Genomic DNA, 25,093 nt, shown 5'->3' with positions numbered 1-25,093 from the left:
GGCCGTTAACGGCTGCTCCCTCGTGGGGAGCGCGCGGGGGGCGCCGGGGGGAGGGCAGAGGGGGGCTGAGGAGACGACGCGGGTCCTGAAGCGATGGGGGGACGGAGAAGATGGCGGGGGGGCTAACGTGAGGGCAGAGGGGTACTGAGGGCAGGTGGCGATGCCTTTGGGGCTGCTTTCCCCCCGCCCCCCGCCTGCCGTTCCCTCGCGGCGGGAAGCGGCGCCTCCATTTAGCGGCGCCGGGCGGGGCTAGCAGCTCCTGTCCCGACGTTTTTATCTTTGAAGAGTTAAAAATGGAGATGTGGGCGCGGAACCCACTTGGGCTGCCCAAGGCGACCCCGCCTCCTCGGGCCTCAGCGCGGGGGCGGCGGCGCTCTTATCCCGGGCCCGGGCCCGGACCGCGGGGTACTTTTTACTGCTGCCACCGTTGCGCGCAGGTGAGAAAGGCTGCTGGAGCCTGTGGGCGCCTTCCCCCGTGGGGCGCGGGCAGGCCCCGGCCCGGCTGCCCGGGGGGCGCCGTGGGGCAGCGTGAGGCGGGGGTGACGTGGCGTCCCACCCGGCGGCGGGAGAGGGGTCGGTGTGGCGGTGAGGGGGCGGCTGGGCCGGGCGAGGCCGCACCGAGGGGAGCGCGCAGCCTCCGCTGCCGAGCGGGCAGGTTTTGCCACGCTTTGGTCTGCTTGCCCCCACGGGAGCTCTGCCGGGGAGGGTTTGCTTCTCCCCTTTTCCGGGCGAGAGCCGGAGCATCCCTGTGGGTGGAGTGCGGAGCTCGAGGCAGCCGTCTCCGGAGCTCCGCTCCGCTCTGCGTGGACGAAACAGCCTATTTTTACAGCAAGGTGTCGGATACATTGAACCTGTAGTACCTGTGAGCGGGCTGGGCTTGCGCGATGGTCACTTGTCACGGCTCCCGAAAAGCAGAAATTGAGGAAAAATCGCGAATTTTCACAGTAATGAAGTTTCCGGGTGAACAAAAGCAGGAAATGTAGATGTCTGGCACTATGTTCTACTTGTGTCTGAGCATTATAGGCATGACCAAATAGCGATAGAATACGGATCCTGCTGCTCATACACAATCTTCTAGCTCCTATCTACCAAATTTCTGGAAACTAAACTTCAGCATTGCTGCCTGACCAGTAATGGTTCTTAATTTGCCTATGTTGAATCAAACTTGAATGAGAATTTAGTAATAATGATACTTTCTGAGAAAGTAAGAGAATAATTGGGAAACAACAGTCTAGATCAGATAGCCTTGGTGTGTGGGAAAGATAGAATATGCACTGAGAGTAGCAGCACTGTGGACTTTAACTGACTGCAGAGCAATACTTGCTGCCTCAGGGGGATATACCCTTCAGTTTTGGGGAGGATGATAATGCATGTAGGTAGGGAAAGTTGTAAAAACATAGAAGCATCTGTGGATTTATGTAGGCAAGAACTGTGAAGTGTCTGTAGGAGGACAGCAAAAGAGTAATTTTTTGTGGAACTGGTATAAAATGTTCTGGAAAACACACAGTTAGAATTTCATTTACATTGTTAGTAATATTCATTGCCCACAGAGGTTGTGGAGTCTCCATGTATATTCAAAAGTTGTCTGATCACAATCCTGGGCAATGTGCTCGAGGTGTCCCTGCTTGAGCAGGGAGATTGGACTAGTTGATCTCCAGAGGTCCCTTCCAACCTCAGCCATTCTGTGATTCCAAAATGTTATGTGATATATAAAGGAAACATAACATTTTTAACAAGGTGTCAACTGTGTGCACACTAAATTGTATTGACCTACCCCAAGTCACACATGTGTGAAAGGGCATTTTTCTGTTAGCTAGTCATGTATTACTTAGGCTCCAGGCTGCCAGTGTAGATATGAGAGGTCTTTACAGTCATAATATTTTGAAATTATAAACATAGTAACTTGTAGTGGGTATGGACTGAAATTGTCTTCTTATGCTTAAATATTGTAGCTCCTTGGCCATTTAAACATCAGTAAAAGAGCTGATATTTCTTAAGAGAGGGGAAAAATCTGAATTATGTAGCTAAAATCTTGCTATTCAGTAGACATTCATTTACCATATTTTTGTATTTTCCTCTTGCAGAGCTGGTAGGAAGGCTTGAATAAGTTCTTGCCTGAGTCCTGTTCATAAGACAGGTAATATGTAGAGTTGTAACTGCTGTCTTATTTCCCTTGTGAAATAGAGCACTTGAGGCTGACAGAATAGAAAGTAGGAGCATGGCACAAGAAAGCAGGTATCACAAAATTCTGTATAGAAAAGTCTTCAGCTGCTTAACACTACTGTTCCTACTCTGCTCTACTAAACATTTTGCCAAGAACTAACAGTTGAGCATCAAGACTAAGGTTGCCCACACTTCAGTCAAAGCTGAAAGATGGCTGTTTTGTTGCCATAGGTCTCTTGTGACAGTTTTGTCAGTGCTCTTCCATTTCCTGGGATTATAATGGTTACTGATAAGATTATCCTTATCAACAAGTGCTTCTTCAGCAAGAGCTCAGGATCTGAATGACTGTAGTACAAGAGTCTTTTGTTGGAAAGGGAGCTCCCCTTTAAATAGGGAGTAATTAGTTCTCTCTATGACATCACCTGTAATTTTACATTGTAGATACTGCTATTACTCTGGAATTTGATATACTTTATAGGTGGAGCCAAAACAAACATCTTGTATGTCAACATAGATGTTGTTAACTAGAGGAAAATGAAATCACTCAGAATAGTGAGACTTCAAGTCCATCACTAGATGAGATGAGAAAAATATAGACAGTTGAAAAAGTATTTCTTCACAAAACATTATACCTGTCTGTTAATCTTTTCTGGGATGTTCAGTATTGAAGAATATGGGAGATGTTTTTGGCTCATATTTAATAAAAGTAGGAGAGAAATTTCTACTTAAAATTCCAAGTCTTGGAGCAAAACAAAACAGTTATGAGTAGACATGTTGCAGTAATACTCTTACATTTCCGTTCAATGCATAATCAAGCAGGTCCTTATTAAGAGCTTTGCAATAGGCAATCAAATAGTTATGTAATAAATTCTCTGTACAGTGTTTGGTAAAAAGAATGCCTAAAAATTGTGTTTGTGGTCTCAACAAGAGGCTGGGGAGAGCTAGGCAATAAAACATGTCAGAGAGAGAAGTCCTATCCTGTTCTAGTCCTTTGATGTTATGCTGACAGTTGCAGAGAAATGCATTTACTACATTGGACTCAAGTCATACAGTCCAAAATCTGATCAGGGCTCATTCTTTTCTTTCGAAATGTTGGAGGTAGTGTTCAACAGAACTATTGGGTAGGAACTGTAACCTAGCTGAGCATCCTAACTACCAGTAAGATCCATGCTCCTTCTAACTTTTCTTATTCAGTCAATCATTTATTCTTTCTCCATTCTGGCTTGGATTTAATTGGAATGATGTAGAGTTAGCTTGCATCCCACCCACCCACTTAGCTAGTTGGTGTAGAGTTAACTCACTCCATGTGTACCCAACTACTTGCACATGTCCTTAGTCAAATCAGTACTGTTCATACCCCTTTTATAGGTTTTAAACGTTACTTTTGGACAATTAATTCACTGAATTTTTTCTTCTAGAGCTTTTTTTTGTGTGTGTCCATACTTAAAATCAGAAATGAATAAGTAACTGATGTTCTTTTATACTGAGGTCTGTGAGCAAACAAGGTTAAATGTAGCATTTTCCATCCAACAGGTAGTTTTATGCTATGTAAAAATCATGATGGAGGAAGAGGAATTAGTATAACATACCATTGATTTTAGGAGGAAGTTCTGAAGATATTTAATAATGTAGGACTTAGAAACAACTCCCATTTGATGGGAATTCCCCACTGATGGTTACTTTTTTGTCATGCCAGTTGATGACATTATTCATTTTATATGTGCTCCATTATAAAGAGCTTTATTTTTTTAATCAAAATATTAGGAGGCATTAGCAATGTACTTTCATAATCACTATAGGCCAATTTAAGTTTGGGCTGTTCCCAAAAGTGGCTTTGCTTGTGTCAACATTTATGTGGTCATCCAGTTAGCAGGGAGCTAGCTGGTCCCGCTGGTACCAGGTCTGGCTATGCCAGCACTGAGATGCAGTGAGAACTGTATTCCAGGTCAGGGACTGGTGGAAGGGTGCGTTCCACCTTTGAGTGGCAACTCGCATGTGGCTTAAAGTGACCCTTTAACAAGCCCCCACTAAAAATGTATGGATATGACATCTGCACAAGCTGTTAAACCTCTATAATTTCCTCAAAGAATGGCGGTGCATTTGTTTACAAGATCAGTTTCCCCCAAAATTATGATGAGTGGCATCAGTTACATTCATCACATACCAACTTTTAAGTTATCTTGCTGGTGATTTATCTGTCTGCTGAGACCTGCAGCATGTTACCTGCATTTGGGGACTTTGGAATAATATTACATCTCTCTCAGTCTTTGGGATTTTTCTCAAGTCTTTCAGGAGTTATTAAAAATGAATGTCAGGAGGCCAGCGGGAATTTCAGCTGGCTTTTTAAAGAATGTTAAGTATAAGATATCTGGACATATTAATCTTAAAATGTTGATAGATTATATGATCCCTTGATTAACAGGTTCCAATCAGTGATCAATATATTGCCATTAATCCCCTCATCACATAGGGGGTTCAAAATATTTACCTTATTATGGGTACATTTATTAAGCGTGTGGAAATTTTATCTGTAATTTTAAGAAATTCTGAGTTTTGCTGCTGGCTGTAGTATGTGTTCCAAGCCTCCATAACAACACAAAATCCACTCCCTTCCTTCTTCCTACGTTGCAGGTTGAATGAGTTACTCTTAAGTACAGTTCTGTATTTCTGATTCAGTAGCCTGAGGCAAGCCCTTAACATTGCCTTCTCCTAGGTCCTGTCAGCAGAAGCAAGCTTCACAAGCATTCAGGATTTGTGGTTCTTACTCTTATCAGTAACAATTAATCACCTCTTTAGTAGAGAGTAGTGCCACACCATCAGCTTCATCCTTCTTAAACACCTTATAAGCAGAGATTTTAATATCCAAATGATATAGACTATTCCTTTTGTTTCATTTGTGCTATTGATAGTCTCTTTTCAGTGAGAATTTCTAGATCCTCTTATATCTTAGTCCGGCACCTGTAATCAGTCTATAAACAATTATGTATTAATTCTCATAATGTCTTTGCTGCATTGGTTTCATTTGTTTGCTGCCTGCTGAGTTTGATTTAATACAACGATTGCTTCCTTTGCACTTCTAGTTTAATATCCTTCCAGCTATTTTATTTGGTTTCTTTGGGTTGGAAGCCATCCTGTCTGCACAGCTATCCTGTGCCTTTGAAAGTCAAGACAGTGTTCTGTGGTATCGGAGCTGTCCTTTATACCAATTCACTTCCAATGTTCTATCCAGGGCTTTAAAAAAGAAAAATAAAAAGACAGGAATTAGAGTTGTTAGTGAATAATAGGTTTGCTTATATATATATATGTCAAATATACTCAGCTGAATATATAAAGTCAGAAAAAATCTGTTTGGACTTGCTCTACTTTAAATACTGGGCACTGTGGCAGTTGTGATTTGTCTCTTGCCTATACTTGTTCTGGAGTTAGACCAGAAAAATTTACTTGTTAAACAAGCAGTGACCTGAGTGAGCCAAATAAAAGCTGTATTCAGTTATGGATTAATGTATATGATTGTTGTGTTTAAATCTCTGGTTAATTTGCTTAAGAATTTTAAAATAAGCAAGAGATACTGGAATTCCGCTGCATTCTAGAGACACCATTACTTGTTGTAAAGCAGCTAGAGTCAGGTACAGGAATAGACAAAGTAGCTTCATATGTGGCAAAAATATTGCTAGGCCCATGGAGCCTAATGGGCCTTTGCTAGGCCTGGAAAGTCTGAAAGAAGAGTGTGTGTTTGTGTGTGGGGGGGTGAGTGGGTGGCGGTGTAGAGCTTCCCTTCACAATGCTGCCAGCAGTAGCGAATGCTGTCCCAACCAGCTCTAGCCCTCTGGATGGAGCAGCAGCTATTCAGGTTCTTGCCATTTAGCTCTTCATCCAGCTCAGTTGCTCACTCTTTTGTTCATTTCCCTCGTTTCCTGCTAGCTACCAAATTAAGGGGAATGAGAAACCTAGTTTGGACTCTCTGAAGAGGATCAGCAAAGCCAAGACTTTTGGTATCAGTGTTTTTGGCTAACTCTGCTGAAAGTATTTATTACTTATGTTCTTCCAAGTTCCTAACAAGTAAGGCAGACATATACAGAAAAATCTTACTGGTAAGTGGTTTTGAAATATATTCCATTTAGCATGGACTCTTAGTTTTCCTCTAGAATCCTCAAAAAGTCTAACCTAAAACTGTCTTTCTGCTGAAGCTGGTAACTTTTTAGTTATTCAAATCCCCAATGTTCAATTGCCTTTCTGGTCTGCTGGGAAGAAGAGTGTTCCAACCTGTGTAGCCTACTTTCATTGTTCCCTGCTGTACTTTTGGACTGTACCACTTATTCTCTGAGTCCCTATTGTCTTGCTGTGTAGAACAGATCCATAAATACTTACGATAATCTAATCGGCCTTCATAGGCAACAGTGGATAGCAATTGCCAGCAGGTATCTTAGCATGACAGAGACGAATAAAATGTTTGACTCTATGCTATACCAAAGTAGTCACTAGGTGTATTTACAGTGAAGATTTTTTTCTAAATTAAGTAGCTTCTATGATCATAGAAATCAGATCTGTTTTTGTTCTCTTTCATGCAGGACATGATAGGTAGAACAGAATCCTGTGCTTCAGGACAGATACCTATGACCTACCTAAGCTGCCTTGCTTACATGCTGGAAGAATGGACTGGTGTGGAGTACCTGGAGAAATATTTTTTTCATGTGGTCATCTTCTCACTGATGATGAGTGCAATACTAGTTTTTTTTATAGTTCCTTTAACAATCCTCTTTTTCATTTACCTAACTAATATTTTGCTTTTAATATATCAGAGGAACAGTGAGGTAAAAGCAGATCCCTTGAGTGATGTTTGGGATAATGCAAGGAAAACTGTGGCAAGCTTCTGGGATATATATGCAAGAATATGGCATGGTAAGTATGGCATGATGGTTTGAAGGTTTGACTTGCAGTAGATAGTAAATATACCCAAGTTTTAATTTTAGATTTCTTCCTAATGGGTACAAGGAAATGATATCTATTGTACTTCATGTGGTGTAGAACGCAAAAGTTTCTGCCCCAAAGACTGACTGCAATTTAGAATAGATGGAATGAAAGGGAGAAATGAGATTATATAGGGTAAATTTCTGTAAGTGAGTAGGAAGATGCACTTCTCTGTTTATGGTATCACAGTGGACTGCAGTGTTCATGCTAGTTCTAGTAACTTAACTGCAAGGGAGACTTATGATTTCTTTTTTTTATTTTAGTAGCTGTTCATAACCCACTTAAATGAACAATCAAAACAAAACATCTAACTGGAAATGTTAGTGTATTTTTAGTTGGAGAAAACTACTTTGTGTTATGACAGTTTAAAATAACTTTAACGGCTGTATGGAAAATAAATAATTAGATACCACATTTAAATCTATACTGCGGCAGAATTTAAAAGTTATCTGATTATTCAATGTCATTATACTCAACCTTCAGGCACCTCAACACACCCTCCTGCTTAGGAAAATCCTCAGCCCCAAGCTACATACCCGTTCTTCCCACAGAGGTAGTTTAAGTCTATAAGCACGACTTAATTTTGCTGCCCTAATGATGAAGAATAAAATGTTATTCTGTGTGTTGCTACCCTTCCTCACAGCTTTTTCCCTCAATCTTTGAACCGCCTGCAATATAAAACCTTCTCTAGCTCTTCCTCGGACTCTGCCTGCTCCCTCCCCGGCCGTCTCCCCAAATGGCTCATGATGGGAGCTGTAGCAGGGATGGAGATGAAGGCAGGCAAGGTGGAACTGAGTGCTTGCTTGGTAGAAGCTGTGGCTTTTCCAAGCCTTTGTATACATTAGGCTGCTGTGCCTATGCCTACAGCTTAGATCAAATGTAGGAAGAACCAGGAAAGGGATTTATAGAAGTCTGTGCCTGTCAGGAAATTCCTTACCTTGTGAAATGAAATGCATATAACTGTCATGTGGAGAGAATCTGCCTTTGGGATTGTAATGGATTCTGCTTTGGACTTAAACACATAACCTAGGGCAACTTTTTCTTCAGTAAAATCTGAATGGCAGGGTCCCCAACCCAACTGCTCCTAACTTGAACACTTACCTGGAAGGCCACCCATTCCCAAACTTTAACTCTGTCTGACACAGAATGGAAATTAATACTTCCTGTTTCAGGAAGGCATGCAGACAGGTTGTTTGTCTCTCATTCTCCTGATGAAGCTGTTTCATACTAGTATACTGATTTTTTTTTTTTTTTTTTTAATTATGCTTTGGACCAGGACAAGTTATAATAGACAATAATTAACTTAGTATATTCACTTGGGGAAAGTGTCAGGTTCAAGTCTGATCTAGTGATTTAACTGATACACAGATTGGCTTACTGGATAGGATATTCTGTGGTGTTTGAGGGGCCTTTTCTTTGCTGTTGACCAAAAGGTGCCTCTAGAACTTAATTCTTTTAAAAGCTGCTCTTCAGGCTCTTACAGCTCTCTCTGAAGGACATTCAGTAAAGGACAGTAAATGGTTTGCTTTACATCTCGTACAGGTTATGAGCTTCATGGTGTGGAAAACCTACCAGAAGGACCAGGCATTCTTATATATTACCATGGAGCCATTCCTATAGACTACCTTTACTTTTTATCTAGGCTCTTTCTCTGGAAAAAAAGACTTTGTCTGTCAGTAGCTGACCATTTTGTCTTTCGTTTACCAGGTAAGAACATGTTCTTCTTTTTTTAAGCATTCTGGATTCATTCTGCCTGTTGCTGGTTTTGGTGAAATTAACAACTATTACAATCTGAAGAGAGCTTTTAAGCAAAAAGACAGGGGACAGGCTGGTAAATGGAGAAGCTCAAACAGGGTAGAATATCCTTTAAGTGAAAGCTTATAAAAACACTGGTAGCACCTCCAAAACTGACAAACAGACATTATATAATTCCTTTGGGATGAAATTTCATGACTAAACAGAAAGCATAGGATAGGACTATATTACTGACCTCATGCTGGCTGGTAGCAGTGGATTATGAGGGCAGAAAAGCCTGGGAAATGGAGAGATATTAGTTACTTAACTGGTCTCTAGACTGGGCAGATACTGCAGTGGGGTTATGACATCAAATCTAAATTTTTGAACATAGCCAGTTAGTATTCTTTGAACAAAATGAGTGTTCTTTGAACAAAAAAATCCACTAGAAGAGAAGCAGTTACAGATTTAGCCCTGAGCAGGGCACAAAACTTGTTTCAAGATTTTACTATTGAAGAACAGCTCTTTAATACTGATCACCACAACACACTCAGATTCAACATATTATAGACTGAGAAATAAATAAATAAATAATTGCATTATAAAAAGGAGAAAATGTAGAAAAGCAAACTTCCTTTATTTTTAGAAAAACAAGACATAAGGAAGAAGCAGCCAGAAGGAATAGCAAGGAGTTTATTTAAAGGCATCTTTATACCGCCTGTATTAAGAATGATGATAATAATATGGAGTAAAGCAAGTTATTTAAAAGTAGAAGGACATTCTTCAAAAAAGGGAGTTGTGTCTAAACAAGGAAAACAAAGAAAGCATTAACTCAAGCAAGTTGATATAAAACCATATATGGCACCTCTAGAAAGATAGTGGGGAAGAAAATCAAGAGATGCTGGTTTGCAACAGGAACCCAAAAGGAAAATAAGGCTTAGCAGAATTTTGAACTGGAGACTTCTTTTTTTAAGGGATAAACGAGAGGTACTGTTTCAAACTGAAGAGTCAGTAGATGAGCTTTTAATTATAAATGTATAGTAACACATTAGCAGAACCAAACTATACTCTCTTCAAGAGTTCTAAAATAATTCAACTGTAGAATTTACGGACTGCTGATGTGTACGTAACGTATTGCTTGGATCGTGTTTGTTCTAGAGGAACAGAAGGTGGGAAATATGGTGTCAACTTATAAAAGGATACCAAAGGCATCTAGTAAAAAGGACCACAAATTATGGAAATTGGGCTTCTCTATTAATTAAATTAGTAGAAATCATGGCTAAAAGTAATATACTCAGTAAAAAGAGTTGTCCCTACGCCTCCCCCCTTCTACCATACTTATCTGCTTTTTGCAGAGGAAAGTTAACAATTCACAGATTGGTTCTTTGAAGAATGCTCTTGAGCATAGGCTGTACCTAAGTCTCCAAAAGACTTTTGACCAGGTCCTTCACAGAAGTCTTTTGAAGTTACTATGCTGTCATGGGAGAAGTCTTGTGAATTCATTACTGGTTAAAGGGTAGGAAAAAAGGGGTAGAAATAAATAGTTCATTTTCACAAAGAAGTAGGATTCACAAGGTGTACCTATGGAGATCTGTGCTGGCACCTATATTGTTGAACATAATCAAAAACTAGATCAATAGGTGATAAAGCCTTATGTTGGCATTTTTTTTAAGGTAATAAAAGCTCACACAGACAGTATAGTTATTTAACAATATTGAATCACTATCTGATAAAATGACAAATGAAACTATTAAATATGATGCAATGCACAAGGGAGGGAAAACAAGTCTAACTGCATATATAATAAATACATAAGTAGGCTTTAAATTCTCTAGATAATTTTAGGAATATGTCAGCTCAACTCCTAGCAATCACCAAAAGGCAAACGGAATTTTAGAAATATCAGGAAGAGAAGAAACAGAAAATACCATTATGCTACTCAAAATGCATATGATGCCCACACCTTGAGTACTACATGGAGTTCTGTTTTCCTCATATCAAAAAAGCTGCAAAGTAGAAAAGACACCAAAAAAAAAAAAAAAGACAACAAGAATGATCAGAGGCATGGAATGACTTCCCTTGAGGAGACTATATAGGACAGAAGTCTTGCATGATTGAAGGATATAAAATTCTGAGTAAATGGAAGAGATGAATAAGAAGTGATAACTTCCTTTATAGTAATTTCATGTGATGCATCATAATTCTTAACAGGCAAAAATTTTTAAAGCCAAGCAAAGGAAGTACCTTTTCACTTAATAAGGCTATGGTATTCATAGCTACAGGATAAAAATTAGAGGTGAGTTCACAAAGTGATTAGACAAAGTCAAAATCTATCTTTGATAGAAAAATCTGTCAGATAAAATACACTGAATAAGATTAAGTAAGATGCAATTACAAGATTTGGCTCTTTTTTTTACACTGTCTTCCAGAGTTTCTGTTGCTGACTCTTGTCAAAAACGCAGTGCTAGATACTTGTTTTGACAGTGTATAGTTGTTTATGTTTATTAATATAAATAGCTACTTTTCAAACCATGCATTTGGGTACAGTGAATTCGAAGATTAGGCAAAACGTTGTTTCCTGAAGCTCTCTATGAGGGTTTAGAATTTCTAGGTTTAAAATGTGAACATAATAAAGTGCTGTTCTCTGTGCTTTTAAATCTGTCTTTTGGAGAAATCGTAATTACTAACTAACAAGTGAAGGAGATTCATCCAGCTGTTCAGCCAGTATTGAAACTGCCCTGTTAAATTCTGCTGTCATGCATCTTAAGAGTCGTAGAATTGCCAAGTTTGACAATCTCAAGTAGTTTGCAATTTAACTGTGTAAAACTTGGCATAAAATATTAAACATTATATTTTAAAAGAACACTAAAAATCCACACTTTACAGGCACTTATTTTTTGTAATAATATTTATTGTAGTTAAAATTTATATTTGTTTTGTATTAAAAATATTCAAAAGAAAGGAGGGAGGAGTAGAGGTTAATTTTCAGATTTCCAGCTTTGAGGCACTAGTTTCCATTGTGTGGCTGGTGTTTTGATAATTATGGCAAATAGCATACATAGGCATTGGCTTATGGAGATGCTCTTACTAAGCTGGTTCACCTTGATAATGTTTGGGCAAAAATATTGTCCACATTTGCCACTTTGCCATTATTTACTCTATATGTGTTTTATTGACTTCATACAAATTTGCCTTATTTCAAATATACAGCCATTAGATTTTCATTAAGCTGTAATCTTGTTGTTACATGGAAGCAATATTTATGATTTAATGTTAAAATAATATGTATTTGCTATTTATTTATTACAGGACTTAAATTATTATTGGAAGTGACTGGTGTTATGCCAGGTACAAGGGAGGAGTGCCTCAGTGCACTGAAGAACGGACACTTGGTGTCTATCTCACCTGGTGGGGTTAGAGAAGCACTGTTCAGTGATGAAAGTTATCAGCTCATGTGGGGTAATCGAAAAGGTTTTGCTCAGGTGGCTATAGATGCAAAAGTGGTGAGTAATATACGTTACCATCCCAGTTTATGCTTGTTGCATGTATGTTTCATTATAAAATGTAGTTTAGGAGAGTTTACTGGGAAATCTTCCAGACAGAAGAAAAAGGTTTGAGCGTAAAGATTTTTCCTCTTCTCCTACTTCCTCAAGCATAGTAATCTACAGGCAGCAAAGATTTTTATGGAAGTGTATAGCTTTTTCTTGACTATTGCAAAGCATCTCTCTCTAAAGTTCCCTCCTGGATGAGTCTCTGCTTGGTTCCTCCGATCTTGAAACGAAACAATATTACTCTCATGCAGGCATCTAATTTTTGTCTTGACCACATTTCACGAATTTACGCCTTGGTCCTTCTTCTCAACATTGCTGTAACATTTGATTCTTTTTTTCTCATCCTACTAGACTATTAAACTATGTTCCTCTTATTTTTCCTTCTACACATCTAATCATTTCCTTATGGATTTTTAATGCATTATCCTTATTGTTCTTTCTTCCCCCTCTGTTCTATGAGAGTCCAGGATTTTGTTCTTACCCTTGCTCTTTTTCATGTTTGTGAAAGATTCTATCAGCTAGCACAAAGTGTGTCTAAATCAGTGTTTCAGTTTGGATGAGGAGTGCACTTTTGGAGCAGTTTTCCCATCTGCCTGACTTACAATGCTTTCATGAACATCACGGTATGGTTCCAGTGTACATGAACTGCAATCCTTTTGGTGAAAACTACAGCAGAAGTGCTCCAGATGTGCAACCGAATACTCTCAAGCTGCAAGTGGGCATTCAGTTGATGGTACCAAACCACAGTTTGTTCTAAGTAAAAAACAAAACACTAAAATGTGTACAGTGTTGATGTGTGATGCGCAGCATCGGTTGTTTTCCTCTATAGAAATATTTCTATTGGTTTTCACTTTTTGCTAATGAATGCATGGCCACAATTTCAGGTACATTTTCCATGTAGATGGTGATCTACAAACACAAACTTTTACCATTGGCTCTGACTTCCTCCATATAATTCCACACATGAAATTGTTTCTCTGATAGAGTCTCTGGGAAATAATTTTATTTTGGATGATATAGAGCTGAAACAGTAACTCTGTAACTCCCTGTCTTTTCTTGTAACTGCCACTTCCCATCTTCATCATCATAACTAGGGCCCAGTTTTCTGTCTTGGATTAGACTTAGCACATCTAGCACTCTTTGTGTGGAACATTACTAATATACATCCAGGCTTTATCTGTTCTGCCATGAGCATTTTGCTGCTGCTTTCTCAATAATTGCAATATCGTAATTTTTCTTTTCATTCTCATGAATATCTCATCTATTGCAGTGCTCTTCTTGGCCTTCTGAATTACTATAATCCTTTTCAGGCTATGTAAGAGTATCTGTACTGGGAGTTGAGTTCTTCACATGAAACTTGAACTTCTCACTACTCCTTTCAGTTTTTTGTGTAGCTATTTCTCTTTCTTATCTCCTCTGACTTGTTGCTTGTTAAACTTTGCTTTGATCCCTTTCTCAGAAGCTCCTACTACATAGTACCCAGAGTTTCAAAAGGTATGCTTCAGGTTAATATTTCTTCATAACTGTCTGCCTTTGAAATCTTGTAAGGAGATAACAGTGGAATAAATTTAGGGGATTATCAAGTGAATAAAGTATTTTTAGGCTGGGGGTCCTATTCCCAGCTCTTTGTCTATCTTGCTGCGTGGCCTTGTAAAAGTTGGGAGTTTTGGACTTCTGTTCCCTTTCCCTTCCTTTTTCTCAAAAGTGAGGGCTGTTAGTCACAATACTTAATATACTGTGAGGGCTTGTACGCCACCCCTACAAGGAAAATACGAGAATCTGAACAGAATAAACCCAGCCAAATCCAGATGTGCATTCTGAATTCCCTTATAATCTTTCCTTTTCTGTATTAGTATATAATAATATACTTGAATACTTTTTATGCAACTTGAGTGATTTTTTTAATAATTTAATTTTCCTGTTTGTCTTTCAAGCTACCTTGTGGTGATTTATATTACCCTGTCTGGTAAAACAGACACTCTGTAGGACTGTCTGTTACCTGGAAGGCACAGAGAGGATTATCTCCTTTGACACCTGCTAGCCTGAGCATACCTTTACAGTGTGTCTTGCTCTCATATTACTTCTCTTTGTTTGAATACACTCATTCAGGTGACTGATCTCTTGTGATCAGCAACTCTGACTGGATTTCACTATGGTGGGCATCATATAATTAGCTTGCAGGCTTCACTGAATTTTGGGCACTTTCAATATTTCTCTGGAAATTTGTGATCAGAAATACATTAGATAGAAAAAGGCACTTAAAAAAAAAAAAAGTGCTGTTTAACTGTAGGAACCAAACTTCACCAGTAGAGAGGACAGTATTAACCATACGTACTGTTTCTTACATAAAGTTAGTCCCATAGTAGTAATGGATTCCATCTGTTGACGAACTTGAGTTTGATTTCTCTTGTTTGTTTTTGCTGCATCCTTTTCAATACTGGTCAAACCAGTCTCATAGAGTGACTGAAGTCTGGGAATAGAATCATCTAAACTTAACAGAGCTCAGTTTGTAATGTACCAATTAATACATGTTTTGCTAATACTTACTCAGATTCTGGATAAATGCAAGAGAAGACTAGCAGAGCCTTGTTTTGAATTTATCCAGCATACAGTGTAGCCACCATCCTGTGAACCAAACACACTTTACAGCATTCTTTCTTTTTAGTTAAAATAATGAAATGAGCTTGTTCTCTTTTTCTGTAGCTGCTTAAGGACTGCCCTCCAGAAGGAGTGTAGTTCAAGTCAATAAAGACACGTAATTGCCCTTATTTGTCCAAAGGACTTGCATAAGTTTTTTTCCAATGGGATTATTATCTAAACATTACTACTTTAGTAAGATCTTATTTTGAGAAACAGATAAGATGAGCCAAAACTGAATGCCTTCTTGCTTTCTGCTGTGGCAAGACTTCATGAACTAAATACCTCCCTATTCAGAACACATGATTTTAGATTTAGGCAGAGAAATTGCAAAGTTTCACTTTATGGTTCAATCAGACATACTACAATAAATAGATAGCATCCAAGTTATTTTTCTTAGAATCTTAGTTAATTCTTACAATATGCATTCCAAGTGAAAGGTATAAACCAATAACACAGTGTTAGTCACTTTCCTTGCAAATAGTGACTTTAAAACAGCAATGTTTTTGGGAGCTGAGAGATGTAATTTGACTTCTGTTCTTGAGCTTATATGATAAAGAAACTTGACTTTCTGACTTTACTCAAAAGGATGTTAAAATAGTTCATTTTCCTTTCAATCTTTTAATATAATATCAGTAACATAGATTATTCAAGATAAGCTATAACTACACTTCTAGGCACAGGAAAAGAAGTGAGACTTAATCAAGATGTTAGTCTGTGTCCAAAAAGCCAACAAGAGGGTCTAAAAATAACCTTGAGGAAAAAAAACAAAAAGCCAAGAGGTTACTGAATAACCCCTAGCCCTTCTCTGTCTGTCTGTCCCAGATACCTTTCTGAAAACAGCTATTCAACTGAAGTTCTGTATTTTTCTATCAGCATGATCATGGTAGCAATGATATTTTCAGAAAAATGAAAGTTCCCCCTATTAGTTTTTGTTTTGCTGTGAGAGATTATGTGGTTACCCCTTAAAACACCAGAGATGAAAAATGTGATTCCGATCACACTTGCATTGTTGGAACTATCCTTGAGTCAAACCTAAGGATTTAGCCATCTGTCTGCTCCCAGATAAATAGTTGCTTGTTTTGTGTACTGTACTATACTGCATCCCAGTATAGTGATACCGGGGTTAGCTCCACTAGCAACAGCAGTTCATTTGCATGGGCTAATACATACTCCATTCTGCATATGGACTTCTGTGCTATAACTGCTACAGTGCTCATACTGTAGGAAGTCACTGGAAAAAGATACAAGAGCAGTTCTGAGGGCAGAAACTGCAACATGGTAGTTGCCCCTACCAGCTAAGTTTCTTAACAGGACAGCACATCTGGTGCATGTACGTGCTCATTTGGTCTCTTCCCTTCTCTCCCACCCCAGAATTACCTTTTGCACTATGCCGTAGCAGGCAAGACCTGCCTTAAGGACATGGGAACTGTAGATTTGAACATTTTGAGGGTGAGGAGAGAGAGGTATGATGTCATGTATTTTGTATCATGGGCAAATGCTCTTTGTTCCAATATAGATAAAGATGCAGTGTTAAGTGTGTTGTAAAAGAGTTTGGCTTTGTTTCTTTTTGCAGTAGAAGGTGAGGGAATGAAGGAACAGTTGAAGGTGCTTATTCTCCATGTGTGATATAGGTGGACAAAGATGTGTCTGCTTGCAGTTCTATTTGAGTCAGACACCCAAATTATGGAAAAAAATGGGGCTTAAGCATGACTCTAGGCTCCAGTTTCTGTGTTTGGCCCTAGAAGGCCGAAAGAGAGCAGTTAGCAGTTAATTGTGTGAGAGCAGTACTGATTTTCCTATGTCTTGGAATATTATGGCACAATATTTAAATTTTTAGATAAGACATTACAAATGATGAAAAAAAAATTAAAAGCAATGCAAACTAGCACAATGCTGTCTTAAGAAATGCCTTCCCTTGGGATGTTACCTTTTAAGTTTTAGTTGCCTTTAAAAACAGCCAGACACTAGCTTTCCATAGACAGTGTAATAGAGGATAGTATTTGTAATGCTTAAGTTTCTTTGTGAAGGTTGAAATAATTTTCCAATATTTCAGTGATTATGTCCTTGGGTTCTCTCCATAAAACATGTTTATCAAGTTATGTATATTTTCTTCAAAATTAACCTTTACTTTTAAAAAATAAATAATTCTGATGTTTTGGTTAGCTCTGCTCAATGTCTTCCCCCAAAATAAAAACACATACATATTTCATATATGTATGAATGAATGAAAAGCAGACTTACTGGTGGAAACACAGCATTAATATTTGTTTTCTTTGTTCTAAATAGTATCTGTCATCAGCAAAAATATCATTATGTGAGATGTATAAACTTTGCAGGCTTATATAGGTCACCTACATCAGTGTGAAAATCTATGTTTGATAGCTCCATGCCAAATTTGATGATTCTTAACAAATTTGCAAAATCTGAATTGCGCATTTAGAATTTTTTTAATCATTGCACAGAGGACATCTAATTACCATTGTTCATCATGGCAGAAATAATGCTTCATTGTCATTCAGTATATTTTACTTGATTCTTTTTTTACGTTTGGGAAACATATTAGAACTTTTTCTGGAAACATACCAGTTTCATTGATGCAGTCTTTAGGTAAGAGTTCAGAAGTCCAGGATGGGCTTTCAAAATGGGAGGACTGAAAACTCAGAACAAATTGCTGATAAAGGCATTTATTTCCAGTGTGAAGAAGCTTATCGATTCCTTGTCTTGATTAGGCAGAACAGAGACGTGAGCCTTTGTAGAGGCACCTAAGATGTGGAAAACAATCAGCAAACTACTGGCTGTTTGCAAATTGCACACTATCTCTCCTTCCACTCATGCCTAAGAAAAATGTTTAGTGTGTGTGTTTGTCCCAAACTGAAATGTGAATGTTAATAAACTTTTAGAATTTTGGAACTCCCAGTGCAGTAGTGTAAGATAAGTTCAAAATATAATAAACTTCCATTGCAGGGCAACGTACTAAGCCCTCAGCATTTCAGTGATAAGAAAATCCCATATTTGCTATCTAAGCAACCAATAATTATCCTCTACATTCAAGGAATTTTTTCATCTGCATTATCAGGCACTAAAACATAAATTCAAACATGGTATAAGATTTTTCACCTTTTTGTTTTTCTTGATCCCATAGCCCATCATTCCAATGTATACTCAGAATGTCCGGGAAGGATATAGGATGTTTAAAGAAAGAAGTAAGAATTTTAAAATATATTTTAAGTATTTGAAATGTTTTCTTCACTTTTCTCTGAAAAAGACTTTTCTTTTCAGACTTTTGCTTACACTGGATTCTTTAACATGCCTGCTGCGGGTCAGAGGTATCTCAAGTATTGAGCTATCTAGCAAGTGTGTAACTAGCATGTGCTCTGTGATTTGGTTCTTTAATGCAGTCTCATTTCTGTGATCTATTAATTCTGTCATGCCTTGTTTTGGTGGACAGTTATCTAAATCTTACAATTTCTTCTTGACTGTCAAGCAAAACGAGCATCTTTAAGGATTCTTTCCAAATCTATGAGTTTCAAGTTTGGATTGCGTTTATTGTCACTATGATCTCACTTTTTCCCCCCTAAACTATTACAGGATTTTTAAGGCAGTTATATGAAAGTACTCGACTGCCGATTACTCCACCATATGGAGGAATTCCAGTTAAATTTCGCACATATATTGGGGAGCCAATTCCTTATGATCCAAATATAACTACTGAGGAATTAGTTGAAAAGGTAAGTTAGCTTTCCCTGCAATACTGAACTGCATACTTTGTCTTTCTTATGTGTGCACTTGAAACTAGTTTTTTTGTACTGTTGATTAAAGACAAGTATAGTTTTACTAGCTTGTTAATATAATGGACAGTTGAGCACCATGATTATATAACGTGCAGATATCTATCAGTATGTACTGACACAGTAGCAGTTGTTTGAGATGCCCCTATCTTTTCAGAATGTGTGATTATTGTATTCTTGGAACACTAACTTAGTTTCTTGCCTCTTTGATAACTTTGATACCTGAAATGATAAGTACACAGGAAAAAATAAACTTCATATATAACAAATATCTTCTGAGAATCTTCCCTAACGAACAGAGGGTGGCTAGAAACATAGGTAAGTTCCACAAGAGCTTCAGTCCCATTGTCAAAAGGAAAATGTAAAAAAAAAAAAAAAAAAAAAAATTCACATCCCAAATGCAAAAATATTTTCAGTACCTACAGCTTGATGAAATCAATTGTGGTTGGGTGCATAAAAACTTTTATAGATCTATGGTTTAGGCATTTTTCAAAATATTAATCTATACAGAAAATTCACTTTTTAAATTTTTCATAGAAGATGAAAGATGACTTTATTTAGAAAATTCTACTACAGTCTAGGAATAGATAGATCAAAATATGAGTTAGGAATCACTGATCTAAAAATCACCTTGCTGCGCCAGAAAAGACGCAAGAAGCTTTTCTTTGTTTGTTTGTTTCAAAGGATCTGCTGCAGATTGTTCTGGGCTTCATGACAGCGAAGCCCGAAAGACAGGTTTTGCCAGTTACAAGAGAACTGTCCCAGCAAGCTGTGGCGTTTGTGCTTACCAGGTTTAGGAGGCTGCATGCAAGATAAATACTAAAACAGTCCTTATGGTTACCCATATTCTTGGATTTTGGGGGAACAGTATTTTGTATACTTGCTAAACTGAAATTTAAAATTTCCACTGAATTAACTTGCTTTATTAAGTCAGGAGTTTGGCCATCTACTTCAGTGGAAGCAGATGTGTCTAATACTAGCTTAAAAAAACCCAACAACCTTAAATGAGGTTTGAGATGAACAGTAGACTAGCTGACCTCTATCTGATCCTGCCTTGGAAAGGAGTCAGGAAGCTAATCTATCAGGAAAAGTTTAGCTACTCTTTGCTTATATTCCCAGTGATATTTTACCACTACTTTGGGACAGATCACTAGCTATCCTTATTTCAAATTTAAATATATTAGGAAAAAATAAAAGAGATTATTTATATCACTAGTGGAGATGCAGAGTATTTTATTCATTTTCTTCACAAACTTACATTTGACTTGCATGCAGACTAAAAAGTAATAGAATATAGTTAGGAGTTCTCTTATTATGTATATGCTGAGTATGATAAAATTATAGAAGAATTCATGTTGGGAGGAACATCTGGAGGTCCCTGGTCCAACCTCTTGGTCACAGTAGGCTCAGATATGAGATCAGACCAGGTTTGTCAAGCTTTATCCAGTGCTCTTGAAAACTTCCAGGGATGAAGACTGCACAAACTTAATGTGTGCATGTATTAAAGGCTAATTTGACTTAGGAACTCCCAGGACTGATAAGTCTTAATATGAGCCTTACCAAACTGCAATCAATGTTCTTTTTCCTTTCTAAAGGAAAATGTTGTTAGGATAGATAGCTAATATAAATGACACCTTTTTTTCTTAAGGTAGATCTTAAGCGTGCTTTTCCCAACACCTCTGGAAACTCTGGTAAGAAGTCAGTGATTATACTGTTTCTTTCTTGCATAAGCATATATGTAAAGGACAACTTTCTCTTCTCTTTTCAGACAAAGACTGCAGTCCAGGCTCTAATAGAAAAACACCAAACAATCCCAGGCAGCATATGGAAGGCCTTATTGGACCGATTTGATAAAAAGCAGAAAAGTGATTAGAGTGCTTGTGTTTGTTTAACTGTTTTAAAAATATATAGTGAAAAACAATGTCCTACAGCAATGATGGCTAATAATTGTTTTTTTAACCAGTTTAACTTACAAGTTTCTGCAGATTCAACAGAAGAAAACAATTAATGTCTTGTTGACTCTTTGAGGACATTCTTAAGTCAAAAAGAGTGGGCCCTTAAACAAGAAAACTTACGTATAATAGCAGTGCAAGTGCTAAACTCTCCAGAAGAAAATCATGTAGCTGGTATTTGGCCTCTACCTAAGACAAATATTTACATAGAGCTGAGAGCCTCAAAAATGTTGTCTCGTTCTGTGGTTTTATGTTTTGAGCTGCTCACAGTCTAGTTCCTGAAAAGAATCTCAAATCGGGTGTTGTCCCACCAGAGTCCAATGTAGCAGGCACTCTCTGAGCACCTTACGAATCAGATGTCAGACAAGACAGTGAGAAGAGAAACTGTCTCACTTTAGCTATTCATTATTGCTTAGATCATTTTTCCGGAGAGATATATACAAAGAGAAATAATCTCACTAAACCAGATATTAGACTTATACAAACTCCTTGTCTTAATGGTTCAGTATCCTGGAAAGTAAATTCTGCATCCAAGATTTTGCTTTGACAGAAAAGTCTCCTACACAAGTATTTTATCCCCTTTGTACAGTGGAGTGAGGGATCTCACTCCCATTTTATGAGGGGATGGAACAAATCTGGCTAACTCTAGAGAAGGAGTCACAGAGTGATAGAAATATTTGATTCAGATTCTAACTACCATTTGAGGCAAGAATTAAAGTTTTATACTCTCAAAGAGAGAAAAAAGGCTTTAGTTAAATGCAGCCCTGTGCAAATACATGTTGAATACTTTCAAGTCTCAGCTGGTACATCCATGCAGTATTGCACCATACAATACTGATTTAGTGGAGGAGGCTGCCTCTAGTCTGAGAATCCCTGCATTGTAGTCTATTTGCAGTACAGATGTGCTATAGTCACCCAGATCTCCCAGGGAACTGGCGGGGGGAGCTTACTTACGTAATCCAAGCCTGAGGCTTATATCACTGGTGTTTTGCCTAAAAATGCAACACCTCCATCCTCATGTGGATAGAGTGTAAATGCCTGTTTGGAAAGAAGGACATAGGCAGTGTTGTCTTACTAATACATTATTCAGAATACTGAAACTTGCTACAAAGCAGCATGTATTCTTAACAAGCTATATGATGTTACTGGTGGGAGTGGGAGACCTTTGTATAATTAAAAACAACCAAGAAAGCTAATTGTTGTGCCTCATTTTTTCTTCCTGTACTTTAACGCCTACGCTCTTACCCCTCAACATCCTAAAAATTTATGTAGCATCTAAAACAATATATACAACATTAGCCCATTGTCACTGGAAAACTAAATCTACTCTTTGGATCAAAGTATTCTTCTCTCCTGTTCTGCTGCTGCTTCTCCCTAAATATTTCTCACAGATCTGAAGAAGGAAGCAAGATAGACAGGTGAGCTTATCTTGAAGCAAGTTACTCCCCTGGAACAAAAAGACAAGAATCCTGTCCTGAAACAACTCAAATTCATCCTAAGACATGGAAATGTTCACCTGAATACCTTAACTGGTTGTAGTTAAGGCAGTATACAGGCAGAAAGATTTTTCTCCCAGCAGAGACTCAACGCGCATAGGAAATGATAGACTAAAGCAAATCAAGATGCTGACTACTATGCCTGGACATGAATAGGAATTCAAACCATGCAGTCTTACATAGTGCACCCTAGCAACTTAAGCTAAAATTCAAAGCCTGGGGTTAACCGGAGTAAGGAAAGGAACTGAAAGAAGGGGCTGCAGATACTAAATTGGACACAGATGAAGAAGCAGCAGCAATTATGAGTAACCAGAATCTGAAAGTATTCCTTGTTATCACAAAAATCACGTGGAAGGAAAATATCCTATTTTTCAAGCACATTGGCATCATCAATTAGCACACTTCAGTCATCCATATTCTGAGAGCTGCACTACCTTTCAGATTCTCTGCCCTCTGACACCTGATGTTAGGGGCCAGGCTGCCACTCAGAACGGAGCACCAGCCTTGGACAAAGGATATGTAAGGAGTAATGATTATCTTTCAAAGCGGGGATCTGAGCCTAGATCTCCCATATCTCCAGGGGTTAACAGTTTGTTTACAAAGCAAAAGCTTTTGCTGGGCTATATCATGTTACAGCAGCATCCCTATATTATCTGCAGTTTGTCTGAAATGAGCTGGAGTGAAGCTTAATTTCTATCACTTGTTCTCTCTCACAGTTGTCTTAAAGTATTTTCTGGGTTCTTAAGGCAATGAACAAAACTATTATTTAGAAATTTTAGTGTTTTTAAATGAACTATAAGACACTGTTTTTTCTAATATTTAAATCAGTTGTTTTTTCCATAAATATAATACTGTTCTTCTAAAAGAATTTGTTTCCATACAAATAGAATTGTATTTCCCCATCAAATTGCTCTCCTACAAAATGTATTGTCTTGCCTCTCTGTCATAGAATAAAAAAGAAATGAAAAATAGGAAATGCAGATGATCTGTGCCTGCCTCAAAACCTGAAAAAACATTTATGGCTTTTTTGGTATAGTTTGCCTAATAAATGATGCAAGAAAATCACGTTCCTTAACTTTTCATACATGAGGTTTATCCAACACAAACTACAGGATTTACATTGGGGAAGAATGTACTACTGGTAACACTAAAAAAAAAGTTCATTTGACAACACTACAAATAAAGTTATAAAATGCACCACTGAATAGCTACAGCTCAGAAGTCAAATAATGTAAACATAAATGATAGCCAGTCAAAAAAGCATAACAGACAAAGATATGAAAGAATTTGCAGGCAATTTGTCATGAACTGATCTTAACCTAAGGTTGATGGCACAGTTTGTAATAGTGTCATTGTGAAAATTGTTAAATTTCAGCCCAGCTGGTATGGTAGCTAAAGGAACCTGTGTCTGGAACCAAGCCTGGTGTAACTGCAATGCATTCTTTTCTATTAAATTGATTTCTTTTAACATAGAAGGTAGATCTAGGAAGCATAACTAAGGCCGCAGGACAGTCAGAAATATGCTAACAAATGCTTCAAACTTTATGTCCAAATTGCAAACCCTCCCCAATAAAATGCTTTAAAAAATCCCAAATATAACAACCTTGCAAAATCTGGACTTCAAATTACTCCATGTTACAACGACTACAATTTCCTAAATTTTCCTGGTCCCTGGCTGAGAAGATTTAAGACAAAGTATGGAAGTTTCAATATATGGAATTAATTAAAGAACAAGTATTTATGTACTATGCAACACATGTGAAAAAAAGAAAAAAAAAAGACCAAATACTATAAAAACCCCAGACACCAGCCATTCAGTTTGTTTTAAAGAATGGGATTAGCATATCATATTGACTTCCTGTTGCCCAAATCAAGCTGAATAAAAAATATATCTTTATAGTTTGAATTATCAAACTGGGGAATCAGGCTGGTATAAATCAGTGCCCTCCACATACAGTCTACACCTGACCCATTTTTGAACATCCTGACCATCTCAAATATGTCACTGAAAAGAGAGATCTATGTATATTTAAAAGTGTATATGCAAATACATTTGCACAATTTTAAATTTAAATGTATTACATTTTTAAATGTATTAATGTACTTCATCAAAATGTTGAAAAGCATCTCCCAGTCTGATGACTAACATAGCTGGATTACAGTTGACTTTATAAATCAGTTTGCCTCCACAAATTCTGTTTGGAATACATTTGGGCCTGAGGGACAGGAAAATTTTATTGCTGCTTCATTTTTCTACTCTAGCTGCTGACTGTATGGTGTAATGCAAAGCCAAAAGCATGTATTTCTGTTCTACAGCATCTACAATGGAACTGCAAGAGACGGTATTTTAACAAGACTGGCAGAGTAGTAAATTGGGACTCAGCAATATGGAACAACTTATGTAGGAATAATGTACAAGATCACACTACTGGAGGAACAGCAGTATTTGTTAAAGAAAGTTTACACTAAATGTAATTTAACTGTATGAACTTAGAGAGTCCATAAAGATTAAAAAATTTTTTGCTTACAAAGAAAGTGTACAATACTGGTATCACCCAGTCAGGGTGGTGTTAATGACTAAGACAAATTGTAGAAGCCGCAAGAGCAGAAAGAGTAATGACAGACTCAGTTATTCTCTGTAAGCCTGGTAAAAGTCACAACAGGCATTATACCAAGACTATATTTTTAAATATCATAAAACAATCACTTTTAGGATAGCTAGTCAGATAACCTGAACAGGAACAGCAACTCTGGATTTATTGTAGAGAAAGGCCCAGATTCCCATTCACAGTGTTACTACT

The 25,093-nt window shown here is 37.8% G+C and overlaps 1 protein-coding gene across 3 annotated transcripts; it reads left to right on the top strand.

The window, feature by feature from the left end:
• Window positions 1-296: 296 nt before the first annotated feature.
• On the top strand, window positions 297-21,992 carry LOC106494404 (DGAT1/2-independent enzyme synthesizing storage lipids-like). Of its 3 annotated transcripts, XM_067292331.1 has the most exons (9): window positions 372-437; window positions 2,085-2,137; window positions 6,085-6,254; window positions 6,732-7,062; window positions 8,674-8,838; window positions 12,175-12,368; window positions 18,199-18,259; window positions 18,645-18,784; window positions 20,613-21,992. In XM_067292331.1, exons 4-9 carry the CDS (start codon window positions 6,735-6,737, stop codon window positions 20,715-20,717), a joined length of 993 nt encoding a protein of 330 aa, XP_067148432.1. In that variant the 5' UTR covers window positions 372-437; window positions 2,085-2,137; window positions 6,085-6,254; window positions 6,732-6,734; the 3' UTR covers window positions 20,718-21,992. The 3 variants fall into 3 exon arrangements, with proteins under 3 accessions (XP_067148431.1, XP_067148432.1, XP_067148429.1); XM_067292328.1 differs by lacking the exon at window positions 2,085-2,137 and having other exon boundaries at window positions 398-437; XM_067292330.1 differs by lacking the exons at window positions 2,085-2,137; window positions 6,085-6,254 and having other exon boundaries at window positions 297-437.
• The last annotated feature ends 3,101 nt before the right edge of the window (window positions 21,993-25,093 follow it).

This window comes from Apteryx mantelli, chromosome 2 (assembly GCF_036417845.1).
Source record: "Apteryx mantelli isolate bAptMan1 chromosome 2, bAptMan1.hap1, whole genome shotgun sequence".
In the NCBI taxonomy this organism is placed as follows: domain Eukaryota; kingdom Metazoa; phylum Chordata; class Aves; order Apterygiformes; family Apterygidae; genus Apteryx; species Apteryx mantelli.
The sequence above is the reverse complement of the archived record's forward strand: the minus strand, read 5'-3'. Positions and strand labels throughout refer to the sequence as shown.